The sequence below is a fragment of the Scyliorhinus torazame genome, chromosome 12 (assembly GCF_047496885.1).
Source record: "Scyliorhinus torazame isolate Kashiwa2021f chromosome 12, sScyTor2.1, whole genome shotgun sequence".
Lineage (NCBI taxonomy): Eukaryota > Metazoa > Chordata > Chondrichthyes > Carcharhiniformes > Scyliorhinidae > Scyliorhinus > Scyliorhinus torazame.
This window is the reverse complement of record NC_092718.1, coordinates 73,762,056-73,785,024: the sequence shown is the minus strand read 5'-3', so window position 1 is coordinate 73,785,024 and position 22,969 is coordinate 73,762,056. Positions and strand designations below refer to the sequence as shown.

Sequence of the window (22,969 nt, the reverse complement as noted above, 5' to 3'; positions counted from 1 at the left end):
TGGCTCCCATCGATTGTATGGAAATTGGGCTTAAGTAGTGATAATGGTTTCTCGCTACGGCGAGATCCCGATTTTGCCTATGGGAAGCGGGCCAGTTGCATTGCAAACTGTTTGGTGCCTGGTGCAGTTCTCGTTTTTGGCCTCTCCCACTATTCACCAGCCTTGTTACACTTGAGCGTGAGTGTAACGAGGCAGGAAGGTCACGCCCTGTGCCTCTGCGTTGGTGGAGGATAGGGGTGACAGCTGTGACACATCGATTGTGGCTTCCTAGAGGCTCTCCTCCGAGGTGGTCTCCTGGGAAGCCGAGGCTGGGGCCACCCTGGATGGGCCGGAGCCGTCGGCTTGAGAAGCTGCAGGAGAATGGGCATGTGGTCAGTGGGAGAGAGATGGGTCAGTCAGTAAGACATTAACAATTTACGTTTGACAGGTCCTCCGGTGGGGCCTGGTGGATCCTTACCTCTACAGCGTGCGCCAACCTCTGCATTGGTGACCACTTTGTCCTCGGCCACCCTGCCACCTCCCAGGGCCCGTATCTTAAAGGTCATGAGTATTCTTATGTCCGGCACCCCTCCACCGGTCTGGGCCCTCTCCCGCGATTGTGAGAGAGCTTCTCCTGCGGAGACACACAGAGAGCATCGTTAGCCCCTCGCGTGGTTCACAGTGGTGGGGGGGGGTGGTGGTGAAGGAAGGGTTATAGAATTATCTCATAGAAATTACAGTGCAGGGAGACACCATGGTGGCGCAGTGGGTGAGCCCTGCTGTCTCACGGCGCCAAGGTGCCAGGTTCGATCCTGGCTCTGGGTCACTGTCCGTGTGGAGTTTGCACATTCTCCCCGTGTTTGCGTGGTTTTCGCGCCCCCCCCCCCCCAACCCAAAGATTGGTGGATTGGACACGTTAAATTGTCCATTAATTGGAAACAATGAATTGAGTATTCTAAATTATTTTTTTTTTTTAAAGAAAAAAAAGAATTTACAGTGCAGAAGGAGGCCATTTGGCCCATCGAGTCTGCACCGGCCCTTGGAAAGAGCACCCCACCCAACCTTTTTGGACACTAAAGGCTATTTATTATGTCCTATCCACCTAACCTGCGCATCTTTGCACTGTGGGACCAATCCTCTTTGGACCAGTCCTCTTAGTCAGTGCCTGAGCTGACCGCCACTGCCACTTCATCCCAGGTGGCACTGGCTACCCTGTGGCTCACCCTCCCCTTGGGGGGAAAAGTACATCCCTCCAGGCCTCAACTGCATCTAGGAGCCTCCCTAGGTCTGCATCCCCAAATCTTGGGGCTGGATGTCTTGGCACGGTGGCTGCGAGCTGAATGGGGTTGGCTGTGCAAGTGCTGTTTAAGTGCTGCTCGACCTTGTTAGCAGGGGGTTGGCGAGCGCGGTCCCGGTGAATTGGATGGTGAGCCTTCATTTGCGTTAAGTGGACCAATTAACGTTTCACCGTGCTGCTGGCCTGACCAGACCGAGCTTCCGAGAAGTCCGTGGCAGTTCCCGCTTGCTACCACACTTAGAATTATTTCTGCACATTCTCCACGTGTCTGCGTGGGTCTCACCCCCACAACCCAAAAAGATGTGAATTGGCCACGCTAAATTTCCCCTTAATTGGATACTCTACATTTTTTTAAAAATAGAATTCTTTCTGGAGAATGGGGCCCAACATGTACACATGATGGCCAGGCAGTTCCATCATTTTTGTGTGTATTCACTCTCGACGTGTGTGGGGAGTTTATTTAATTTGTGGGTGTCACTGGCAAACCCTTTCTGTGGGCATTAATCCAACCCACGCTGTGTGTGTGTGTGAGCCGGCAGTCATGTGGTTAGATCAGGAATGCAGTGTGTTGGCTAATTGTTGTCTCAGGTTCTTGAGTTTTGCAATTTCCCCAGAGTGAGTGTTCCTGTCAGCCAACCCTCCAGAACGACCAGGCTTCCTGCCCCTCTGCAAGCTGGACTGTGGGCTGGGTGTTCCTGGGACAGGCCCACCACTCCTTGCTGCAGACTGGGTAAAGGGAGGGGTGGGATTATTCTCCCCATCACTAAACTAAGCCGCCTCTGCAGTGCGGTCACTGCTGATCTCCGAGCGTGGAATTTACAGAAAGGTTAAATGTCAGACCTATGTCGGCAGAATGTTTCTAATTGGGTCACGTGTGTAGGTGTGAAGTCGTATTTCCAGGAAACGAGTGCCCATTATGACCGCAGGAAATAACAGCAGTTCACAGTCCGAGCGTGTTCACATTTACAGTTCGCCACAGGGCAGGCAGAGAGATCGAGAGCGAGAGAGGGGGAGAGGGAGAAGGAGGGAAATGTACAGGTAAAGAAAGAGAGAAGAGAGAAAGACACAGAGGTAGAGGGGGAGACAGAAAAATAGAACATCGAGGAACAGCCCTCAATCCAGCTCCCCCCCCCCCCCCCCATTCAATATGGCTGTGGTTGACCATCTACCTCAATCCTCACTCCCTCAATGCCCAACAATCCATCGATCTCCCGGCCCGGTGTACACTCAGCGATGCCTCCCCTCCCCACTGGAGAATTCCAAAGATTCACCATCCTTAGAACGAAAACATTTCCCCTTCACTCAATCAAAAATATCCGACTCCGGAGCATGGGACTGCAACCCGTTTCCCCCCCACCTCCCCACGTACAAACTCTCTAGAATGTGGAATGGGAAAAATCGTGTCTCACCATCAAGCCCGCCAAAATCTGAGAATTTTAGACATTTCAATGAAACCGTCTCATGTTCTTCTAAACTCCGAGACTATCAAGTGCTGAGGACTTGTGCTCCTGAACTAACCGCGCCCCGAGCCAAGCTGTTCCAGTACAGCTACAACACTGGCATCTACCCGGCAAAGTGAAAAATTGCCCAGGTGTGTCCTGTACATAAAAAGCAGGACAAATCCAACTCAGCCAATTACTGCCCTTACTGCCCTATCAGTCTACTCTCCATCATCAGCAAAGTGATGGAAGGAGTTCGCAACAGTGCGATCAAGCAACACTTACTGAGCAATAATCTGCTCACGGGCGCTCAGTTTGGGTTCCACCAGGTTCACTCAGTGCCTGACCTCATTACAACTTTTCTCCAACATGGGCAAAAAAGCTGAACTCCAGAGGTGAGGGGAGAGTGACTGCCCTTGACATCAAGGCAGCATTTGATCAAGTATGGCATCAAGGAGTCCTAGCTAAACTGGAGTCAATGGGAATCAGAGGGAACACTCTCCATTGGTTGGAATCATATCTGGCACAAAGTAAGATGGTTGTGGTGGCTGGAGGTCAATTATCTCAACTGCAGGGCATCACTGCAGGAGTTCCTCAGGGTAGTGTCCTAGGCCCAACCATCTTCAGCTGCTTCATCAATGACCTCCCTTCCATCCTCAGGTCAGAAACGGGGATGTTGACGGATGACTGCACAATGTTCAGCACCATTCGCGACTCCTCAGAAAATGAAGCAGTCCATGTCTAAATGCAGCAAGACCTGGACAATATCCAGGCTTGGGCTGACAAGTGGCAAGTTACATTTGTGCTACACAAGTGCCAGGCAATGACTGTCTCCGACAAGAGAGGATCTAACCATCACCCCTTAACGTTCAATGGCATTACCATTACTGAATCCCCCACAGTCAACATTCTAGAAACTGAACTGGACCCAGCCATATAAATACTGTGGCTACAAGAGCAGGTGAGTAACTCACCTCCTGACCCCCCAAAGCCTGTCCACCATCCACAAGGACACAAGGCAGGAGTGTGATGGAATACTCTCCACTTGCCTGGATGAGTGCAGCTCGAGCAACACTCAAGAAGGTCAACACCATCCAGGACAAAGAAGCCCCGCTTGATTAGCACCCAATCCAGAAACATTCACTCCCTCCACCATCGACTAACAGTGGCAGCCGTGTGTACCATCTACAAGATGCACTGCAGGAACTCACTGAGGCTGCTTAGGCAGCACCTTCCAAACCCACGGCCACTACCATCTAGAAGGACAAGAGCAACAGGTACCTGGGAACGGCATGGATGTTCCCCTCCAAGTCACTCACTACTCCGACTTGGAAATCTACCGGCCGTTCCTTCACTGTCGCTGGGTCAAAATCCTGGTACTCCCACCCTAACAGCACTGTGGGCGTACTTACACCCAACGGGACTGCAGCGGTTCAAGAAGGCAGCTCACCCACCACCTTCTCTAGGGGCAATTAGAGATGGGCAATAAATGCTGTGCTCAGCCAGCGACACCTATATCCTGTGAAATAAATTTTAAAACTGACAGCATAATATATAGAGAGAGATAGGGCAGGGGGGAGACTGACAGAGAGAGGCAGAGAAGGAATGGCATTAACAATACATAAATAAAAATTACAGGCAAATAAGTTGAGATTCAGCATGGTTTACTGAAAATAGGGAAGATGGAACCATTTGAAGGTTGTGAGATCTCCGATGCATCAAGAAAATGAAAATCACTTATTGTCACAAGTAGGCTTCAAATGAAGCTACTGTGAAAAGCCCCTAGTCACCACATTCCGGCGCCTGTTCGGGGAGGCTGGTATGGGAATTGAACCGTGCTGCTGGCCTGCCTTGGTCTACTTTCAAAAGCCAACACTTTAGCCTTGTGCTGAACCAGCCCCAATGTGGTAGGATGTGGTAGGAAGGAAAATGAGGAGCATCATCGTCACAGGATAACGCATCATTGGTGATACTTGCAACCAGGGACTACGGCGGAAGAATCAATCCAGTCAGGTCTTTTAAGTTCAAGGAAAATTTATTGTAAGTCACTTCCTTTTGCAACGAACCCACAAGAAGCTTTTGCCCCAAAGTGTTGCAAGCGGTCTGTATGTATAGATTGATCAATGTTACATTTTTAACTCACGGATCCCTTTCAAGGTCATTGAGACACACACTGCTTAATAACATATTGATAAACTCATAGTGCGTTACTCACAGGATAACACGAAAATGAAATTGAAAATCACTTTTTGTCACAAGTAGGCTTCAAATGAAGACACTGTGAAAAGCCCCTAGTCGCCACATTGCGGCGCCTGTTTGGGGAGGCTGGTATGGGAATTCTACCATGCTGTTGGCCTGACTTGGTCTGCTTTAAAAGCCAACTCTTTAGCCCTGTGCTAAACCAGCCCCAGTACATCACTGGGAGAGAGTTACACACAGGATAACACATCACTGGGTGTGAGTTACACACAGGATAACACATCACTGGGAGTGAGTTACACACAGGATAACACATCACTGGGTGTGAGTTACACACAGGATAACACATCACTGGATGTGAGTTACACACAGGATAACACATCACTGGGAGTGGGTTACACACAGGATAACACATCACTGGGTGTGAGTTACACACAGGATAACACATCACTGGGAGTGGGTTACACACAGGATAACACATCACTGGATGTGAGTTACACACAGGATAACACATCACTGGGAGTGAGTTACACACAGGATAACACATCACTGGGAGTGAGTTACACACAGGATAACACAACACTGGGAGTGAGTTACACACAGGATAACACATCACGGTGTGAGTTATACACAATAATGCGTCATTTGGAATGAGATATACACAGAATAATGTGTCACTGGGAGTGAGTTATACACAGAATAACACGTCACTGGGAGTGAGATATACACAGATTAACGCATCACTGGGAGTCAATTACACACAGAATAATGCATCACTGGGAGTGAGTTACACACAGGATAACACATCACTGGGTGTGGGTTACACACAGGATAACACATCACTGGGATTGAGTTACACACAGGATAACACATCACTGGGAGTGAGTTACACACAGGATAACACATCACTGGGAGTGGGTTACACACAGGATAACACATCACTGGGTGTGAGTTACACACAGGATAACACATCACTGGGAGTGAGTTACACACAGGTAACACATCACTGGGAGTGAGTTACACACAGGATAACACATCACTGGGAGTGGGTTACACACAGGATAACACATCACTGGGAGTGAGTTACACACAGGATAACACATCACTGGGAGTGAGTTACACACAGGATAACACATCACTGGGAGTGAGTTACACACAGGATGACACATCACTGGGTGTGGGTTACACACAGGATAACACATCACTGGGTGTGAGTTACACACAGGATAACACATCACTGGGAGTGAGTAACACACAGGATAACACATCACTGGGAGTGGGTTACACACAGGATAACACATCACTGGGTGTGAGTTACACACAGGATAACACATCACTGGGAGTGAGTTACACACAGGATAACACATCACTGGGAGTGAGTTACACACAGGATAACACATCACTGGGAGTGGGTTACACACAGGATAACACATCACTGGGTGTGAGTTACACACAGGATAAGACATCACTGGGAATGAGTTATACACCGGATAACACATCACTGGGAGTGAGTTACACACAGGATAACACAACACTGGGAGTGAGTTACACACAGAATAATGCGTCATTTGGAATGAGATATACACAGAATAATGTGTCACTGGGAGTGAGTTATACACAGAATAACGGATCACTGGGAGTGAGTTACACACAGGATAACACATCACTGGGAGTGAGTTACACACAGGATGACACATCACTGGGTGTGGGTTACACACAGGATAACACATCACTGGGTGTGAGTTACACACAGGATAACACATCACTGGGAGTGGGTTACACACAGGATAACACATCACTGGGTGTGAGTTACACACAGGATAACACATCACTGGGAGTGGGTTACACACAGGATAACACATCACTGGGTGTGAGTTACACACAGGATAAGACATCACTGGGAATGAGTTATACACCGGATAACACATCACTGGGAGTGAGTTACACACAGGATAACACAACACTGGGAGTGAGTTACACACAGAATAATGCGTCATTTGGAATGAGATATACACAGAATAATGTGTCACTGGGAGTGAGTTATACACAGAATAACGCATCACTGGGAGTGAGTTACACACAGGATAACACATCACTGGGTGTGAGTTATACACAGAATAATGCGTCATTTGGAATGAGATATACACAGAATAATGTGTCACTGGGAGTGAGTTACACACATGATAACACATCACTGGGAGTGAGTTACACACAGAATAACACATCACTGGGTGTGAGTTATACACAGAATAATGCGTCATTTGGAATGAGATATACACAGAATAATGTGTCACTGGGAGTGAGTTATACACAGAATAACGCATCACTGGGAGTCATTTACACACAGAATAATGCATCACTGGGAGTGAGTTACACACAAGATAACACATCACTGGGAGTGAGTTGCACACAGGATAACACATCACTGGGAATGAGTTACACACAGGATAACACATCACTGGGAGTGAGTTACACAGGATAACATATCACCGGGAATGAGTTACAGAGGATAACACATCACTGGGTGTGAGTTACACAGGATAACACATCACTGGGAGTGAGTTGCACACAGGATAACCCTTCACTGGGAGCGAGTTACACACAGGATAACATATCGCTGGGAGTGAGTTACACACAGGATAACACATCACTGGGAGTGAGTTACACAGGATAACACATCACTGGGAGTGAGTTGCACACAGGATAAACTTTCACTGGGAGCGAGTTACACACCGGATAACATATCGCTGGGAGTGAGTTACACACAGGATAACACAGCACTGGGAGTGAGTTACACACAGGATAACACATCACTGGGAGTGAGTTACACACAGGATGACACATCACTGGGTGTGGGTTACACACAGGATGACACATCACTGGGTGTGGGTTACACACAGGATAACACATCACTGGGTGTGAGTTACACACAGGATAACACATCACTGGGAGTGAGTAACACACAGGATAACACATCACTGGGAGTGGGTTACACACAGGATTACACATCACTGGGTGTGAGTTACACACAGGATAACACATCACTGGGAGTGAGTTACACACAGGATAACACATCAATGGGAGTGAGTTACACACAGGATAACACATCACTGGGAGTGGGTTACACACAGGATAACACATCACTGGGTGTGAGTTACACACAGGATAAGACATCACTGGGAATGAGTTATACACCGGATAACACATCACTGGGAGTGAGTTACACACAGGATAACACAACACTGGGAGTGAGTTACACACAGAATAATGCGTCATTTGGAATGAGATATACACAGAATAATGTGTCACTGGGAGTGAGTTATACACAGAATTACGCATCACTGGGAGTGAGTTACACACAGGATAACACATCACTGAGAGTGAGTTACACACAGGATAACACATCACTGGGAGTAAATTACACATAGGATAACACATCACTGGGAATGAGTTATGCACAGGATAACACATCACTATAGTAAATTACACATAGGATAACACATCACTGGGAGTCAGTTACACACAGGAAAACACATCACTGGGAGTGAGTTACACAGAATAACTCATCACTGGGAGTGAGTTACACACAGGATAACACATCACTCGGAGTGGGTTACACACAGGATAACACATCACTGGGTGTGAGTTACACACAGGATAACACATCACTGGGAGTGAGTTATACACAGAATAACGCATCATTGGGAGTGAGTTACACACAGAATAACGCATCACTGGGAGTCAATTACACACAGAATAATGCATCACTGGAAGTGAGTTACACACAAGATAACACATCACTGGGAGTGAGTTGCACCCAGGATAACACATCACTGGGAATGAGTTACACACAGGATAACACATCACTGGGAGTGAGTTACACAGGATAACACATCACTGGGAATGAGTTACACTGGATAACACATCACTGGGAGTGAGTTGCACACAGGATAACCCTTCACTGGGAGCGAGTTACACACAGGATAACATATCGCTGGGAGTGAGTTACACACAGGATAACACATCACTGGGAGTGAGTTACACAGGAGAACACATCACTGGGAGTGAGTTGCACACAGGATAACCCTTCACTGGGAGCGAGTTACACACAGGATAACATATCGCTGGGAGTGAGTTACACACAGGATAACACCGCACTGGGAGTGAGTTACACAGGATAACATATCACTGGGAGTGAGTTGCACACAGGATAACCCTTCACTGGGAGTGAGTTACACACAGGATAACACATCACTGGGAGCGAGTTACACACAGGATAACACATCACTGGGAGCGAGTTACACACAGGATAACACATCACTGGGAATGAGTTTCACACAGGATAACACATCACTGGGAATGAGTTACACTGGATAACACATCACTGGGGGTGAGTTGCACACAGGATATCACATCACTGGGAGTGAGTTGCACACAGGATAACACATCACTGGGAGTGAGTTACAAAGGATACACATCACTGGGAATGAGTTAGACACAGGATAACACATCACTGAGAGTGCGTTACACACAGGATAACACATCACTGGGAGTAAATTACACATAGGATAACACATCACTGGGAATGAGTTACGCACAGGATAACACATCACTGGGAGTAAATTACACATAGGATAACACATCACTGGGAGTCAGTTACACACAGGAAAACACATCACTGGGAGTGAGTTACACAGAATAACTCATCACTGGGAGTGAGTTACACACAGGATAACACATCACTCGGAGTGGGTTACACACAGGATAACACATCACTGGGAGTGAGTTACACAGGATAACACATCACTGGGAGTGAGTTGCACACTGGATAACCCTTCACTGTGAGCGAGTTACACTCAGGATAACACATCACTGGGAGCGAGTTTCACACAGGATAACACAACACTGGGTGTGAGTTACACACAGGATAACACATCACTGGGTGTGAGTTACACACAGGATAACACATCACTGGGTGTGAGCTACACACAGGATAACACATCACTGGGTGTGAGTTACACACAGGATAACACATCACTGGGTGTGAGTTACACACAGGATAACATATCGCTGGGAGTGAGTTACACACAGGATAACATATCGCTGGGAGCGAGTTACACACAGGATACCACATCACTGGGAGTGAGTTACGCAGGATAACGTGACACTGGGAGTGAGTTACACACAGGAAAACACATCACTAGGAGTGAGTTACATACAGGAAAACACATCACTGGGAGTGAGTTACACAGGCTAACGCGTCACTGGGAGTGAGTTATGCAGGATAACACATTACTGGGAATGAGTTATCCAGGATAACACATCATGTGGAGTGAGTTGCACACAGGATAACACATCACTGGGAGTGAGTTACACACAGGAAAACATATCACTGGGAGTGAGTTACATACAGGAAAACACATCACTGGGAGTGAGTTACACAGGATAACGCGTCACTGGGAGTGAGTTACGCAGGATAACACATTCCTGTGAATGAGTTACACAGGATAACACATCATGTGGAGTGAGTTACACACAGGAAAACACATCACTGGGAGTGAGTTACATACAGGAAAACACATCACTGGGAGTGATTTACACACAGGATAACACGTCACTGGGTGTGAGTTACACACACAGTAACACATCACTGGGAGTGAGTTACACACAGAATAACACATCACTTGGAGTGAGTTGCACACGGGATAACACATCCTTGGGAGTGAGTTGCACACAGCATAACACACCACTGGGAGTGAGTTATACACAAAACAATGTATCACTGAAATTGAGTTATGCACAAAATAATGTGTCACTGGGAGTGAGTTATACACAGAATGACGGGTCACTGCGAGTGAGTTATACACAGATTAATGCGTCACTCGATTGAGATATACATGCAACACCTCACTGGGAGTGAGTTATACACAGAATAAAGCATCACTCCGATTGAGATGTACACAGAAAAACGTGCTCCTGGAAGTGCTTCATACACAGAATAGCACGTCACTGAGAGTGAGATATACACAGGATAACGTGCCATCAGCAGGTGGGCTGCAGGGTGAGATGGAAGGAGAGTTGCCCTTAACTGGGTTCTGATGAGTGTGGACCGGACTCCAGCAGGGATATCAGAGGGTTTGTCTTATTTGCGGTTGAGCCTTAACTCGCTGTAGAAACCACGGTCTTGACCCTGCAGTTCCTGTGGGAATGGAGATAGTGGATAAAGCATTGCAAAGTTCCAGCCACCCATCGTAATTCAAAACCAGCTTGCATTCCTCCATGGATTACTGGACCACAGAAACAACCACTATACCACCAGCCCACCACGGCACAGGGCCTCCGACAGTGCAGCACTCCCTCAGTACTGACCCTCTGACAGTGCAGCACTCACTCAGTACTGACCCTCTGACAGTGCAGCACTCGCTCAGTACTGACCCTCTGACAGTGCAACACTCCCTCAGTACTGACCCTCTGACAGTGCAGCACTCCCTCAGTACTGACCCTCTGACAATGCAGAACTCCCTCAGTACTGACCCTCTGACAGTGCAGCACTCGCTCAGTACTGACCCTCTGACAGTGCAGCACTCCCTCAGTACTGACCCTCTGACTGTGCAGCACTCCCTCAGTACTGACCCTCTGACAGTGCAATGCTCCCTCAGTGCTGACCCTCTGACAGTGCAGCGCTCCCTCAGTACTGACCCTCTGACAGTGCAGCACTCCCTCAGTACTGACCCTCTGACAGTGCAGCGCTCCATCAGTACTGACCCTCTGACAGTGCAGCATTCCCTCAGAACTGACCCTCTGACAGTGCAGCACTTCCTCAGTTCTGACACTCCAACAGTGCAGCACTCCCTCAGTACTGACGCTCTGACAGTGCAGCTCTCCCTCAGTACTGACCCTCCAACAGTGCAGCACTCCCTCAGTACTGACCCTCTGACAGTGCAGCACTCCCTCAGTACTGACCCTCTGACAGTGCAGCACTCCCTCAGTACTGATTCTCTGACAGTACAGCACTCCCTCACTACTGACCCGCTGACAGTGCAGCACTCCCTCAGTACTGACCCTCTGACAGTGCAGCACTCCCTCAGTACTGACCCTCTGACAGTGCAGCACTCCCTCAGTACTGATTCTCTGACAGTACAGCACTCCCTCAGTACTGAACCTCTGACAGTGCATCACTCCCTCAGCACTGACCCTCTGACAGTGCAGCACTCCCTCAGTACTGACCCTCCACAGTGCAAGGAAAACAACCCCAGTCTGTCCAATTTCTCTTTATAGCTAAACCTCTCCAGCCCAAGCAACATTCTGGTAAACCTCCTCTGCACCATTTTGAGTGCTATCACATCCGGATTCCAGAACTGGACGGAATACTCTAGCTTTGGCCTAAACAACATTTTACACATTTCCAGCATAATCTCCTTGCAATTGAACTCTATGCCTTGGCCAATAAAGACAAGTGTACCATATGACTTCTTAACTACTGTATCCACTTTCCCTGCTACCTTAAGGGACAGGTGTATGTGCACACCAAGGTCCCTCTGACCCTCGGTGCTTCCCAGCGTCCTGCCATTTATCATGTATTCCTGTGCCTTGTTTGTCCTGCCCAACTACATCACCTCTCACTTATCCGGATTGAATGCCATTTGCCACTGATCAGCTACCTGACCAGCCCCTCTACATCCTCCTGTAATCTGAGGCTGTCCTCCTCTTTATTTACTACCCCAATTCTCGTGTTTTGCAAACTTATATATGCAGAAAGGACGTTTGATGAGGACTCGTCTACTGAGGTAAGTATGGGCTGAGGTTAGAAACAGGAAAGGAGAGGTCACCCTGTTAGGAGTTTTCTATAGGCCTCCAAAACGTTCCAGAGATGTAGAGGAAAGGATTGCAAAGATGATTCTGAATAGGAGCGAAAGCAACAGGGTAGTTGTTATTGGGGACTTTAACTTTCCAAATATTGACTGGAAATGCTATAGTTCGAGTACATTAGATGGGTCCGTTTTTGTCCAATGTGTGCAGGAGGGTTTCCTGGCACAGTATGTAGATAGCCCAACAAGAGGCGAGGCCATATTGGATTTGGTACTGGGTAATGAACCAGGACAGGTGTTAGATTTGGAGGTAGGTGAGCACTTTGATGATAGTGACCACAATTCGATTACGTTCATTTTAGTGATGGAAAGGGATAGGTATATACCGCAGGGCAAGAGTTATATCTGGGGGAAAGGCAATTATGATGCGATGAGGCAAGACTTAGGATACATCGGATGGAGAAGAAAACTGCAGGGGTTGGGCACAATGGAAATGTGGAGCTTGTTCAAGGCACAGCTACTGCGTGTCCTTGATAAGTATGTACCTGTCAGGCAGGGAGGAAGTGGTCGAGTGAGGGAACCGTGGTTTACTAAAGCAGTCGAAACACTTGTCAAGAGGAAGAAGGAGACTTATGTAAAGATGAGTCATGAAGGTTCAGTTAGGGTGCTCAAGAGTTATAAGTTAGCTAGGAAGGACCTAAAGAGAGAGCTAAGAAGAGCCAGGAGGTGACATGAAAAGTCTTTGGCAGGTAGGATCAAGGATAACCCTAAAGCTTTCTATAGATATGTCAGGAATAAAAGAATGACTAGGGTAAGAGTAGGGCCAGTCAAGGACAGTAGTGGGAAGTTGTGCTTGGTGTCCAAGGAGATAGGAGAGGTGCTAAATGAATATTTTTTGTCAGTATTCACACAGGAAAAAGACAATGTTGTCGAGGAGAATGAGATTCAGGCTACTAGACTAGAAGGGCTTGAGGTTCATAAGGAGGAGGTGTTAGCAATTCTGGAAAGTGTGAAAATAGATAAGTCACCTGGGCCGGATGGGATTTATCCTCGGATTCTCTGGGAAGCTAGGGAGGAGATTGCTGAGCCTTTGGCTTTGATCTTTAAGTCATCTTTGTCTACAGGAATAGTGCCAGAAGACTGGAGGATAGCAAATGTTGTCCCCTTGTTCAAGAAGGGGAGTTGAGATAACCCCGGTAACTATAGACCAGTGAGCCTTACTTCTGTTGTGGGAAAAATCTTGGAAAGGTTTATAAGAGATAGGATGTATAATCATCTGGAAAGTAATAATTTGATTAGAGATAGCCAACACGGTTTTGTGAAGGGTAGGTCGTGCCTCACAAACCTTATAGAGTTCTTTGAGAAGGTGACCAAACAGGTGGATGAGGGTAAAGCAGTTGATGTGGTGTATATGGATTTCAGTAAAGCATTTGATAAGGTTCCCCATGGTAGGCTACTGCAGAAAATACAGAGGCATGGGATTCAGGGTGATTTAGCAGTTTGGATCAGAAATTGGCTAGCTGGAAGAAGACAAAGGGTGGTGGTTGATGGGAAATATTCAGACTGGAGTCCAGTTACTAGTGGTGTACCACAAGGATCTGTTTTGGGGCCACTGCTGTTTGTCATTTTTATAAATGACCTCGAGGAGGACGTAGAAGGATGGGTGAGTAAATTTGCAGATGACACTAAAGTCGGTGGAGTTGTGGACAGTGCGGAAGGATGTTACAAGTTACAGAGGGACATAGATAAGCTGCAGCGCTGGGCTGAGAGGTGGCAAATGGCGTTTAATGCAGAAAAGTGTGAGGTGATTCATTTTGGAAGGAATAACAGGAAGACTGAGTACTGGGCTAATGGTAAGATTCTTGGCAGTGTGGATGAGCAGAGAGATCTCGGTGTCCATGTACATAGATCCCTGAAAGTTGCCACCCAGGTTCAGAGGGTTGTTAAGAAGGCGTACGGTGTGTTAGCTTTTATTGGTAGAGGGATTGAGTTTCGGAGCCATGAGGTCATGTTGCAGCTATACAACACTCTGGTGCGGCCGCATTTGGAGTATTGCGTGCAATTCTGGTCTCCGCATTATAGGAAGGATGTGGAAGCATTTGAAAGGGTGCAGAGGAGATTTACCAGAATGTTGCCTGGTATGGAGGGAAGATCTTATGAGGAAAGGCTGAGGGACTTGAGGCTGTTTTCGTTAGAGAGAAGTAGGTCAAGAGGTGACTTAATTGAGGCATATAAGATGATCAGAGGATTGGATAGGGTGGACAGTGAGAGCCTTTTTCCTCGGATGGTGATGTCTAGCACGAGGGGACATACCTTTAAATTGAGGGGAGATAGATATAAGACAGATATCAGAGGTAGGTTCTTTACTCAGAGAGTAGCAAGGGCGTGGAATGCCCTGCCTGCAACAGTAGTGGACTCGCCAACACTAAGGACATTCAAATGGTCATTGGATAGACATATGGACAATAAGGGAACCACTTTAGAGTGGTTTCACATGTCGGCGCCACATCGAGGGCCGAAGGGCCTGTACTGCGCTGTAATGTTCTATGTTCTATGTTCTAACTTACTGATCAACCCTCCTACATTCATGTCCAAATCATTTATATAAACCATAAACTTTATGGTTTATGGCCCCAATACTGATCCCTGCGGGACTCCACTGGACGCAGGATTCCAGTCAGAAACCCGCCCTCAACCATCACCCTCTGCTTCCTGCCACTCAGCCAATTCTGGATCCAATTTGCCAAATTTCCTTGGATCCCTTGGGCTCTTACCTTCGCCATCAGTCTCCCATGTGGGACCTGATCATGAGCTTTGCTGAAGTCCAAGTAGACAATGTCAAGTATATTGCCCTCATCTACACACCTGGTCACCTCTTCAAAAAATTCAATCAAGTTGGTCAGACATGACAAGAGATAGGGAGGGTTGTAGGAGCTGGAGGAGGTTACAGAGATAGGGAGGGTTGTAGGATCTGGAGGAGGTGACAGAGAGAGGGAGGGTCATAGCAGCTTGAAGAGGTTACAGAGAGAGGGAGTGGTGTTGGGGCTGGAGGAGGTGACAAAGATAATCTAAATAATAATCTTTTTTCTATTGTCACAAGTAGGCTTACATAAACACTGCAAAGAAGTTACTGTGAAAAGCCCCTAGTTGCCACATTCCAGTGCCTGTTCAGATACACAGAGGGAGAATTCAGAATGTCCAATTCACCTAACAGCACATCTTTGGGGACTTGTGGGAGGAATCCGGAGCACCCGGAGGAAACCCATGCAGACACAGGGAGAACGTGCAGACTCCGCACAGACAGTGACCCAAGCTGGGAATTGAACCTGGGACCCTGGCACTGTGAAGCAACAGTGCTAACCACTGCGCTACCGAGCTACCCAGGAGATAAGGAGGGTTGTAAGAGCTGGAGGAGGTTACAGCGATAGGAAGTGGTGTTGGGGCTGGAGGAGGTTACAGAGATAGGGAGTGGTGTTGGGCTGGAGGAGATTACATAGATAGTGAGGGTTGTTGGGCTGGAGGAGGTTACAAAGTTAAGGAAGGTTGTAGGGGCTGAGGGATGTTACAGAGAGAGGGAGTGGTGATGGTGCTGGAGGAGGTTACAGGGAGAGGGAGGTTTGTAGGGCTGCTGGAGGTTACAGAGGTAGGGTGGCTTGTAGGGCTGTTGGAGGTTACTGAGTTAGGGAGGATTGTTGGGGCTGGGGGTGTTAGAGAGAGAGGGAGGGTTGTAGGACTGGAGGAGGTTACAGAGAGAGGGAGGTTTGTAGGGCTGTTGGAGGTTACAGAGGTAGGGAGGGTTTGATTTGATTTGATTTGATTTATTATTGTCACATGTATTAGTATACAGTGAAAAGTATTGTTTCTTGCATGCTATACAAACAATGCATACCGGACATAGGGAAGGAGAGACTGCAGAATATAATGTTACAGTCATAGCTAGGGTGTAGAGAAAAGATCAACTTAATACGAGGTAGGTCCATTCAAAAGTCTGATGGCCGTAGGGAAGAAGCTGTTCTTGAGTTGGTTGGTACGTGACCTCAAACTTTGGTATATTTTTCCTGACGGAAGGAGGTGGAAGAGAGTATGTCCGGGGTGCGTGGGGTCCTTAATTATGCTGGCTGCCTTTCTGAGGCAGCGGGAATTATAAATAGAGTCAATGGATGGGAAGCTGGTTTGCGTGATGGACTGGGCTACATTCACAACCTTTTGTAGTTTTCTGTGGTCTTGGGCAGAGCAGGCTCCATACCAAGCTGTGATACAACCAGAAAGAATGCTTTCTATGGTGCATCTGTAGAAGTTAGTCAGGGTCGTAGCTGACATGCCAAATTTCCTCAGTCTTCTGAGACAGTAGAGTCGTTGGTGGGCTTTCTTAACTATAGTGTCGGCATTGGAGGACACTGTGATCTGTACACCGAAAAACTAGAAGCTCTCGACCCTTTCTACTTCGTTCCCATTGATGTAGACAGGGGCATGTTCTCCACTACGCTTCCTGAAGTCGATGATAATCTCCTTTGTTTTGTTGACATTGAGGTAGAGATTATTGTCGTCGCACCAGTTCACCAGATTCTCCATCTCATTCCTGTACTCTGTCTCGTCATTGTTTGAAATCCGGCCCACTACGGTGGTGTCATCAGCAAATTTGAAAATCGAGTTGGAGGGGAATTTGGCCACACAGTCATAGGTGTATGAGGAGTATAGTAGGGGGCTGAGGACACAACCTTGTGGGGCAATGGTGTTGAGGATGATCGTGGAGGAGGTGTTAGAATCATAGAATCATAGAAGTTTACAGCATGGAAACAGGCCCTTCGGCCCAACCAGTCCATGCCGCCCAGTTTTTACCATTAAGCTAGTCCCAGTTGCCCGCACTTGGCCCATAACCCTCTATACCCATCTTACCCATGTAACTATCCAAATGCTTTTTAAAAGACACAATTGTACCCGCCTCTACTACTACCTCCGGCAGCACATTCCAGACACTCACTACCCTCTGAGTGAAGAAATTGCCCCTCTGGGCCCTTCTGAATCTCTCCCCTCTCACCTTAAACCTATGCCCTCTAGTTTTAGACTCCCCTACCTTTGGGAAAAGATGTTGACTATCTACCTTATCTATGCCCCTCATTATTTTATAGACCTCTATAAGATCACCCCTAAGCCTCCTACGCTCCAGGGAAAAAAGTCCCAGTCTATCCAGCCTCTCCTTATAACTCAAACCATCAAGTCCCAGTAACATCCTAGTAAATCCTTTCTGCACTCTTTCTAGTTCAATAATATCCTTTCTATAATAGGGTGACCAGAACTGCACACAGTATTCCAAGTGTGGCCGTACCAATGTCTTGTACAATTTCAACAAGACGTCCCAACTCCTGTATTCAATGTTCTGACCAATGAAACCAAGCATGCCGAATGCCTTCTTCACCACCCTGTCCACCTGCAACTCCACCTTCAAGGAGCTATGAACCTGTACTCCTAGATCTCTTTGTTCTATAACTCTCCCCAATGCCATACCATTAACTGAGTAGGTCCTGGCCTGATTCGATCTGCCAAAATGCATCACCTCACATTTATCTAAATTAAACTCCATCTACCATTCGTCGGCCCACTGGCCTAATTGATCAAGATCCCGTGTTGTTGCCTATCCTTACTGATTGTGGTCTGTGGGTTAGGAAGTTCAGGATCCAGTCGCAGAGGGAGGAGCCGAGGCCAAGGCCACGGAGTTTGGAGATGAGTTTCATTGAATGATGGTGTTGAAGGCTGAGCTGTAGTCGATAAATAGGAGTCTGACATAGGTGTCTTTGTTATCTGGGTGTTCCAGGGTAGAGTGCAGGGCCATGGAGATGGCGTCTGCTGTGGACCTGTTGCAGCGGTAGGCGAACTGTAGTGGATCACGGCAATCCGGGAGACTGGAATTGATTTGTGCCATGACTAACCTTTCAAAGCACTTCATGATGATGGATGTCAGGGCCACTGGACGATAGGCATTAAAGCACGCTGCTTGGCTTTTCTTTGGTACAAGGATGATGGTTGTCTTCTTGAAGCAGATAGGGACCTCAGATTGTTGTAAAGAGAGGTTGAAGATTACTGCGAATACCCCCGCCAGCTGATCGGAGAAGGCCTGAGTGCCCGTCCGGGTACCCCATCTGGGCAAGTGGCTTTCCGTAGGTTGACCTTCGAGAAGGCTGCTCTGACGTCTGCAGTGGTGATCTCAGATACAAGTTCATCGGTGGCTTCTGGGATGGAGGGCTCGCTCTCACTGACCTTTTGCTCAAAGCGGGCATAGAATGCGTTGAGCTCATCAGGGAGGGGTGCGTTGGAGCCGACAATTTTACATGGCTTTTACATGGGTTGTAGGGGCTGTTGGAGGATACAGAGTTAGGGAGGGTTGTCGGGGCTGGGGGTGTTACAGAGAGAGGGAGTGGTGATGGGGTTAGAGGAAGGTATCGAGGAAGGTACAGAGATAGCAAGGGGGGTTGTGCATAATGGTGAAAAGGTACAACTACCATCTCAATACCAACCTCATAGGGTGACTCTGGCTCCAGTTTTGATTTGTTGTCTGAGATTTGTAACTTTTTAGCTGCAAAACAGAAATTAGATTAGTCCTCGCACTCTCCTTCGTGATTCTTCATCCTTCACTCTATCCTACTCTTCCTGAGCCTGTCACTCTCTCATTTTCTGTCACTCACTTTCTCTCACTCTCTATTTGCATTCTGTCTCCCTCTCTTTTGTCATATCTATCTCACTTTGTCTCTGTTCCTTACTCGATTACTCTCTGTAAGTTCCTCTCCCCCACATTGACACTCTCTGCTTCTTCTTGTTGCTCAATGTCTAATATACCCAAACCCACTCCCCCATCCCTCTCTATTCAATATTTTCCATCCCTAACACTTATTCTGTCCTTCTCACTTTGTCCCACTTTCAGCTTCTATCCTTCACATCTCTGCCTCTCCCCACCTCTCTCTCTTTCCAATTCTAACTTTCTTCTGCAACTATTCCTCCCACATGTTTTCCTTCATTAGGGCTGGGAGAATATTAAAAATCACATGAGTAAGTTGTGATGTTCATTGGGAGTGAACGGGAAGAGATTTGGGTCCATTGGGATGGTGTACAGTGGGAGCAAGCAGGAAGGGGTTTGGGTGCATTGGGATTGTGTACAGTGGGAGTGAATGGGAAGGGGTTTGTGTCCATTGGGATTTTGAACAGTGCAAACGAACGGGAAGAGGTTTGTGTCCATTGGGATTGTGCACAGTGGAAGTGAATGGTAAGGGTTTGGGTCCATTGGGATTGTGTACAGTGGAAGTGAACGGTAAGGGTTTGGGTCGATTGGGATTGTGTAGAGTGGGAGTGAATGGTAAGGGGTTTGGGTTCATTGGGATTGTGTAGAGTGGGAGTGAGCGGTAAGGGGTTTGAGTCCATTGGGATTGTGTACAGTGGGAGTGAACGGTAAGGGTTTGGGTAAATTGGGATTGTGTAGAGTGGGAGTGAACGGTAAGGGGTTTGGGTCGATTGGGATTGTGTAGAGTGGGAGTGAGTGGAAAGGGGTTTGAGTCCATTGGGATTGTGTGCAGTGGGAATGAACGGGAAGGGGTTTGGGTCCATTGGGATTTTGAACGGTGGGAGTGAACGGGAAGGGGTTTGTGTCCATTGGGATTTTGAACAGTGCAAGCGAACGGGAAGAGATTTGTGTCCATTGGGATTGTGTACAGTGGGAGTGAACAGGAAGGGGTTTGGGTGCATTGCTATTGTGTACAGTGGGAGTTAACAGGAAGGGGTTTGGGTCCTTTGGGACTGTGTACAGTGGGAGTGAACGGGAAGGGGTTTGTGTCCATTGGGACTGTGAACAGTGGGAGTGAACGGGAAGAGAGTTGTGTCCATTGGGATTGTGTACAGTGGGAGTGAACAGGAAGGGGTTTGGGTCCATTGGGACGGTGTACAGTGGGAGTGAACAGGAAGGGGTTTGGGTCCATTGGGATTTTGAATGATGGGAGTGAACGGGAAGGGGTTTGTGGCCATTGGGATTTTGAACAGTGCAAGCGAACGGGAAGAGAGTTGTGTCCATTGGGATTGTGTACAGTGGGAGTGAACAGGAAGGGGTTTGGGTCCATTGGGACGGTGTACAGTGGGAGTGAACAGGAAGGGGTTTGGGTCCATTGGGACGGTGTACAGTGGGAGTGAACGGGAAGGGGTTTGTGTCCATTGGGACTGTGAACAGTGGGAGTGAACGGGAAGGGGTTTGGGTCCATTGGGAGTTTGAACCGTGGGAGTGAACGGGAAGGGGTTTGTGGCCATTGGGATTTTGAACAGTGAAAGCGAACGGGAAGAGATTTGTGTACATTGGGATTCTGCACAGTGGGAGTGAACAGGAAGGGATTTGTGTCCATTGGGATTGTGTACAGTGCGAGTGAACAAGAAGGGATTTGGGGGCATTGGTATTGTGTACAGTGGGAGTGAACAGGAAGGGGTTTGGGTCCATTGGGACTGTGAACAGTGGGAGTGAACGGGAAGGCGTTTGTGTCCATTGGGACTGTGAACAGTGGGAGTAAATGGGAAGGGGTTTGTGTCCATTGAGACTGTGTACAGTGGGAATGAACGGGAAGGGATTTGTGTCCATTGGGACTGCGTACAGTGGGAGTAAGCAGGAAGGGGTTTGGGTCCATTGGGATTGTGAACAGTGGTGTGTGAAGGAGAAGGGGTTTGCATCCACTGGGATAGTGTACAATGGGAGCAAACGAAAAGGGATTTGCATCCATTGGGTTAGTGCACAGTGGGAGTCAGGTGGGAAGGGCTACGTGTCCATTAGGATTGTGAACAGGGGGAGTGAACAGGAAGGAGTTTGGGTCCATTGGGATAGTGTACAATTGGAGCGAACAAGAAGGGGTTTGCATCCATTGGGATAGGGTACAGTGGGGAGTGAGGTGGGAAGGGCTACTTGTCCATTGCGATTGTGTACAGTGGGAATGAATGGGAAGGTGTTTTCGTCCATTGGCTTTGTGTACAGTGGGAGCAAATGGGAAGGGGTTTGGACCCATTGGGATTGTGTACAGTGAGAGTGAATGGAAGGGGTTTGGGTCCGTTGGGATTGTCTACAGTGTCAGTGAATGTGAAGGGGTTTGTCCCTATTGGGATTGTGTACAGTGGGAGTACACACCCCGATCAAGGAATCGCCCCATTATTGGAGTACATCAAACCCAGTGATTGGGAACAAGTCCAATCACTTGGGACCAGGGTCAAGGTCCGCCCCGAGAGGCAGGAAGCCCCCGGGAACTATAAAAATAGGGGTCAAGTTCAGATCGACCCTTCTCTCCCTTCTTCTCCTGCTCGCAGCCTTCGCAAGAACCATCGACCAGCAACCGTAAGTTTGACTCCAGCGATCGCTACTCGATAGAGACTCCTAGCCATCGACCTGTATCAGCCTTTGAATCCCGCAGGCCAGACCCAGTTCGATAAGCCATTCGTTTCCCTGACCTGGTGGGCCATTCCCAAAAGTTAAGTATTGGCCAGTAGTGGTAGGTAGTGATATAGAAAGTAGGATTATTGTGTAAGTATTTATTGCTGTACATAATAAATGACCGTTGATTTTAATCTTACTAAGCGGTGTGCTGTCTTATTAATCATAACTAGAGCTTGAACCACGTGGCGGTATCAGAAAGATACCTGGCAACTCGTGAGCAAAGTTGACAGAATTAGAGCTAATAAAACTAAGGCTAATAAGAGCAAAAAATTGGCGACTCTGGTGGGACCCGATATAGAAGTGGAAAACCACTCCAGGAGAACCCAAGAAATTTGAATAGGATCCAATTGGAAACAAAACAAAACCACAAGTGTTCAAGCGGTTCTGGTTAATAATTCACAATTCAGAAGTGTGTGTATGCATGTGTAACTAACACGGCTATAAGGTAAAACTGACAGATTTTGTCGTGTCAAAACTGTCGGAAGCCGGTATTTTTGGAAATTAGCGCAAGCCGTACCCACATCTACGACACCACCTTAGCTCCCTGTTCCAAATTCGACTGAAGCAAGCAGATAAGAGAGATGGCCATGTCGCTAATGCAATGCCTCATGAACCCCGAAGAATTTGCGGTCGCAGCGACCAGCAGCAGTAGAGTGGGACAGTGTCCCATTTGGGAGGGGACGATTCAGAAATATCTCAAGGGCAAAGGATGGCCCATGTGGGATGATTTCTGCAGTAATGACGACTCAGGTTCCAGAAGTATAGGGCATACTTGGTGGGAGAACATGAGTGAAATCCATAA

The 22,969-nt window shown here is 47.7% G+C and overlaps 1 protein-coding gene across 2 annotated transcripts in view; it reads right to left on the bottom strand.

Annotated features, from left to right (window-relative positions):
- Positions 1 to 381: 381 nt before the first annotated feature.
- Positions 382 to 22,969, bottom strand: part of LOC140386482 (TYRO protein tyrosine kinase-binding protein-like) — a 63,820-nt gene continuing 41,232 nt past the window's right edge. The window contains exons 4-5 of one of the 2 annotated variants that reach the window (XM_072468867.1): positions 19,235 to 19,293; positions 382 to 613 (exon numbers count right to left, since the gene is read on the bottom strand). In XM_072468867.1, coding sequence (XP_072324968.1) covers positions 554 to 613; positions 19,235 to 19,293 — 119 coding nt within the window. In that variant the 3' untranslated portion in view covers positions 382 to 553. Of the gene's footprint in view, positions 614 to 10,087; positions 11,114 to 19,234; positions 19,294 to 22,969 lie in introns of those variants that run through there. The other variant, XM_072468868.1, reaches the window with a different exon arrangement.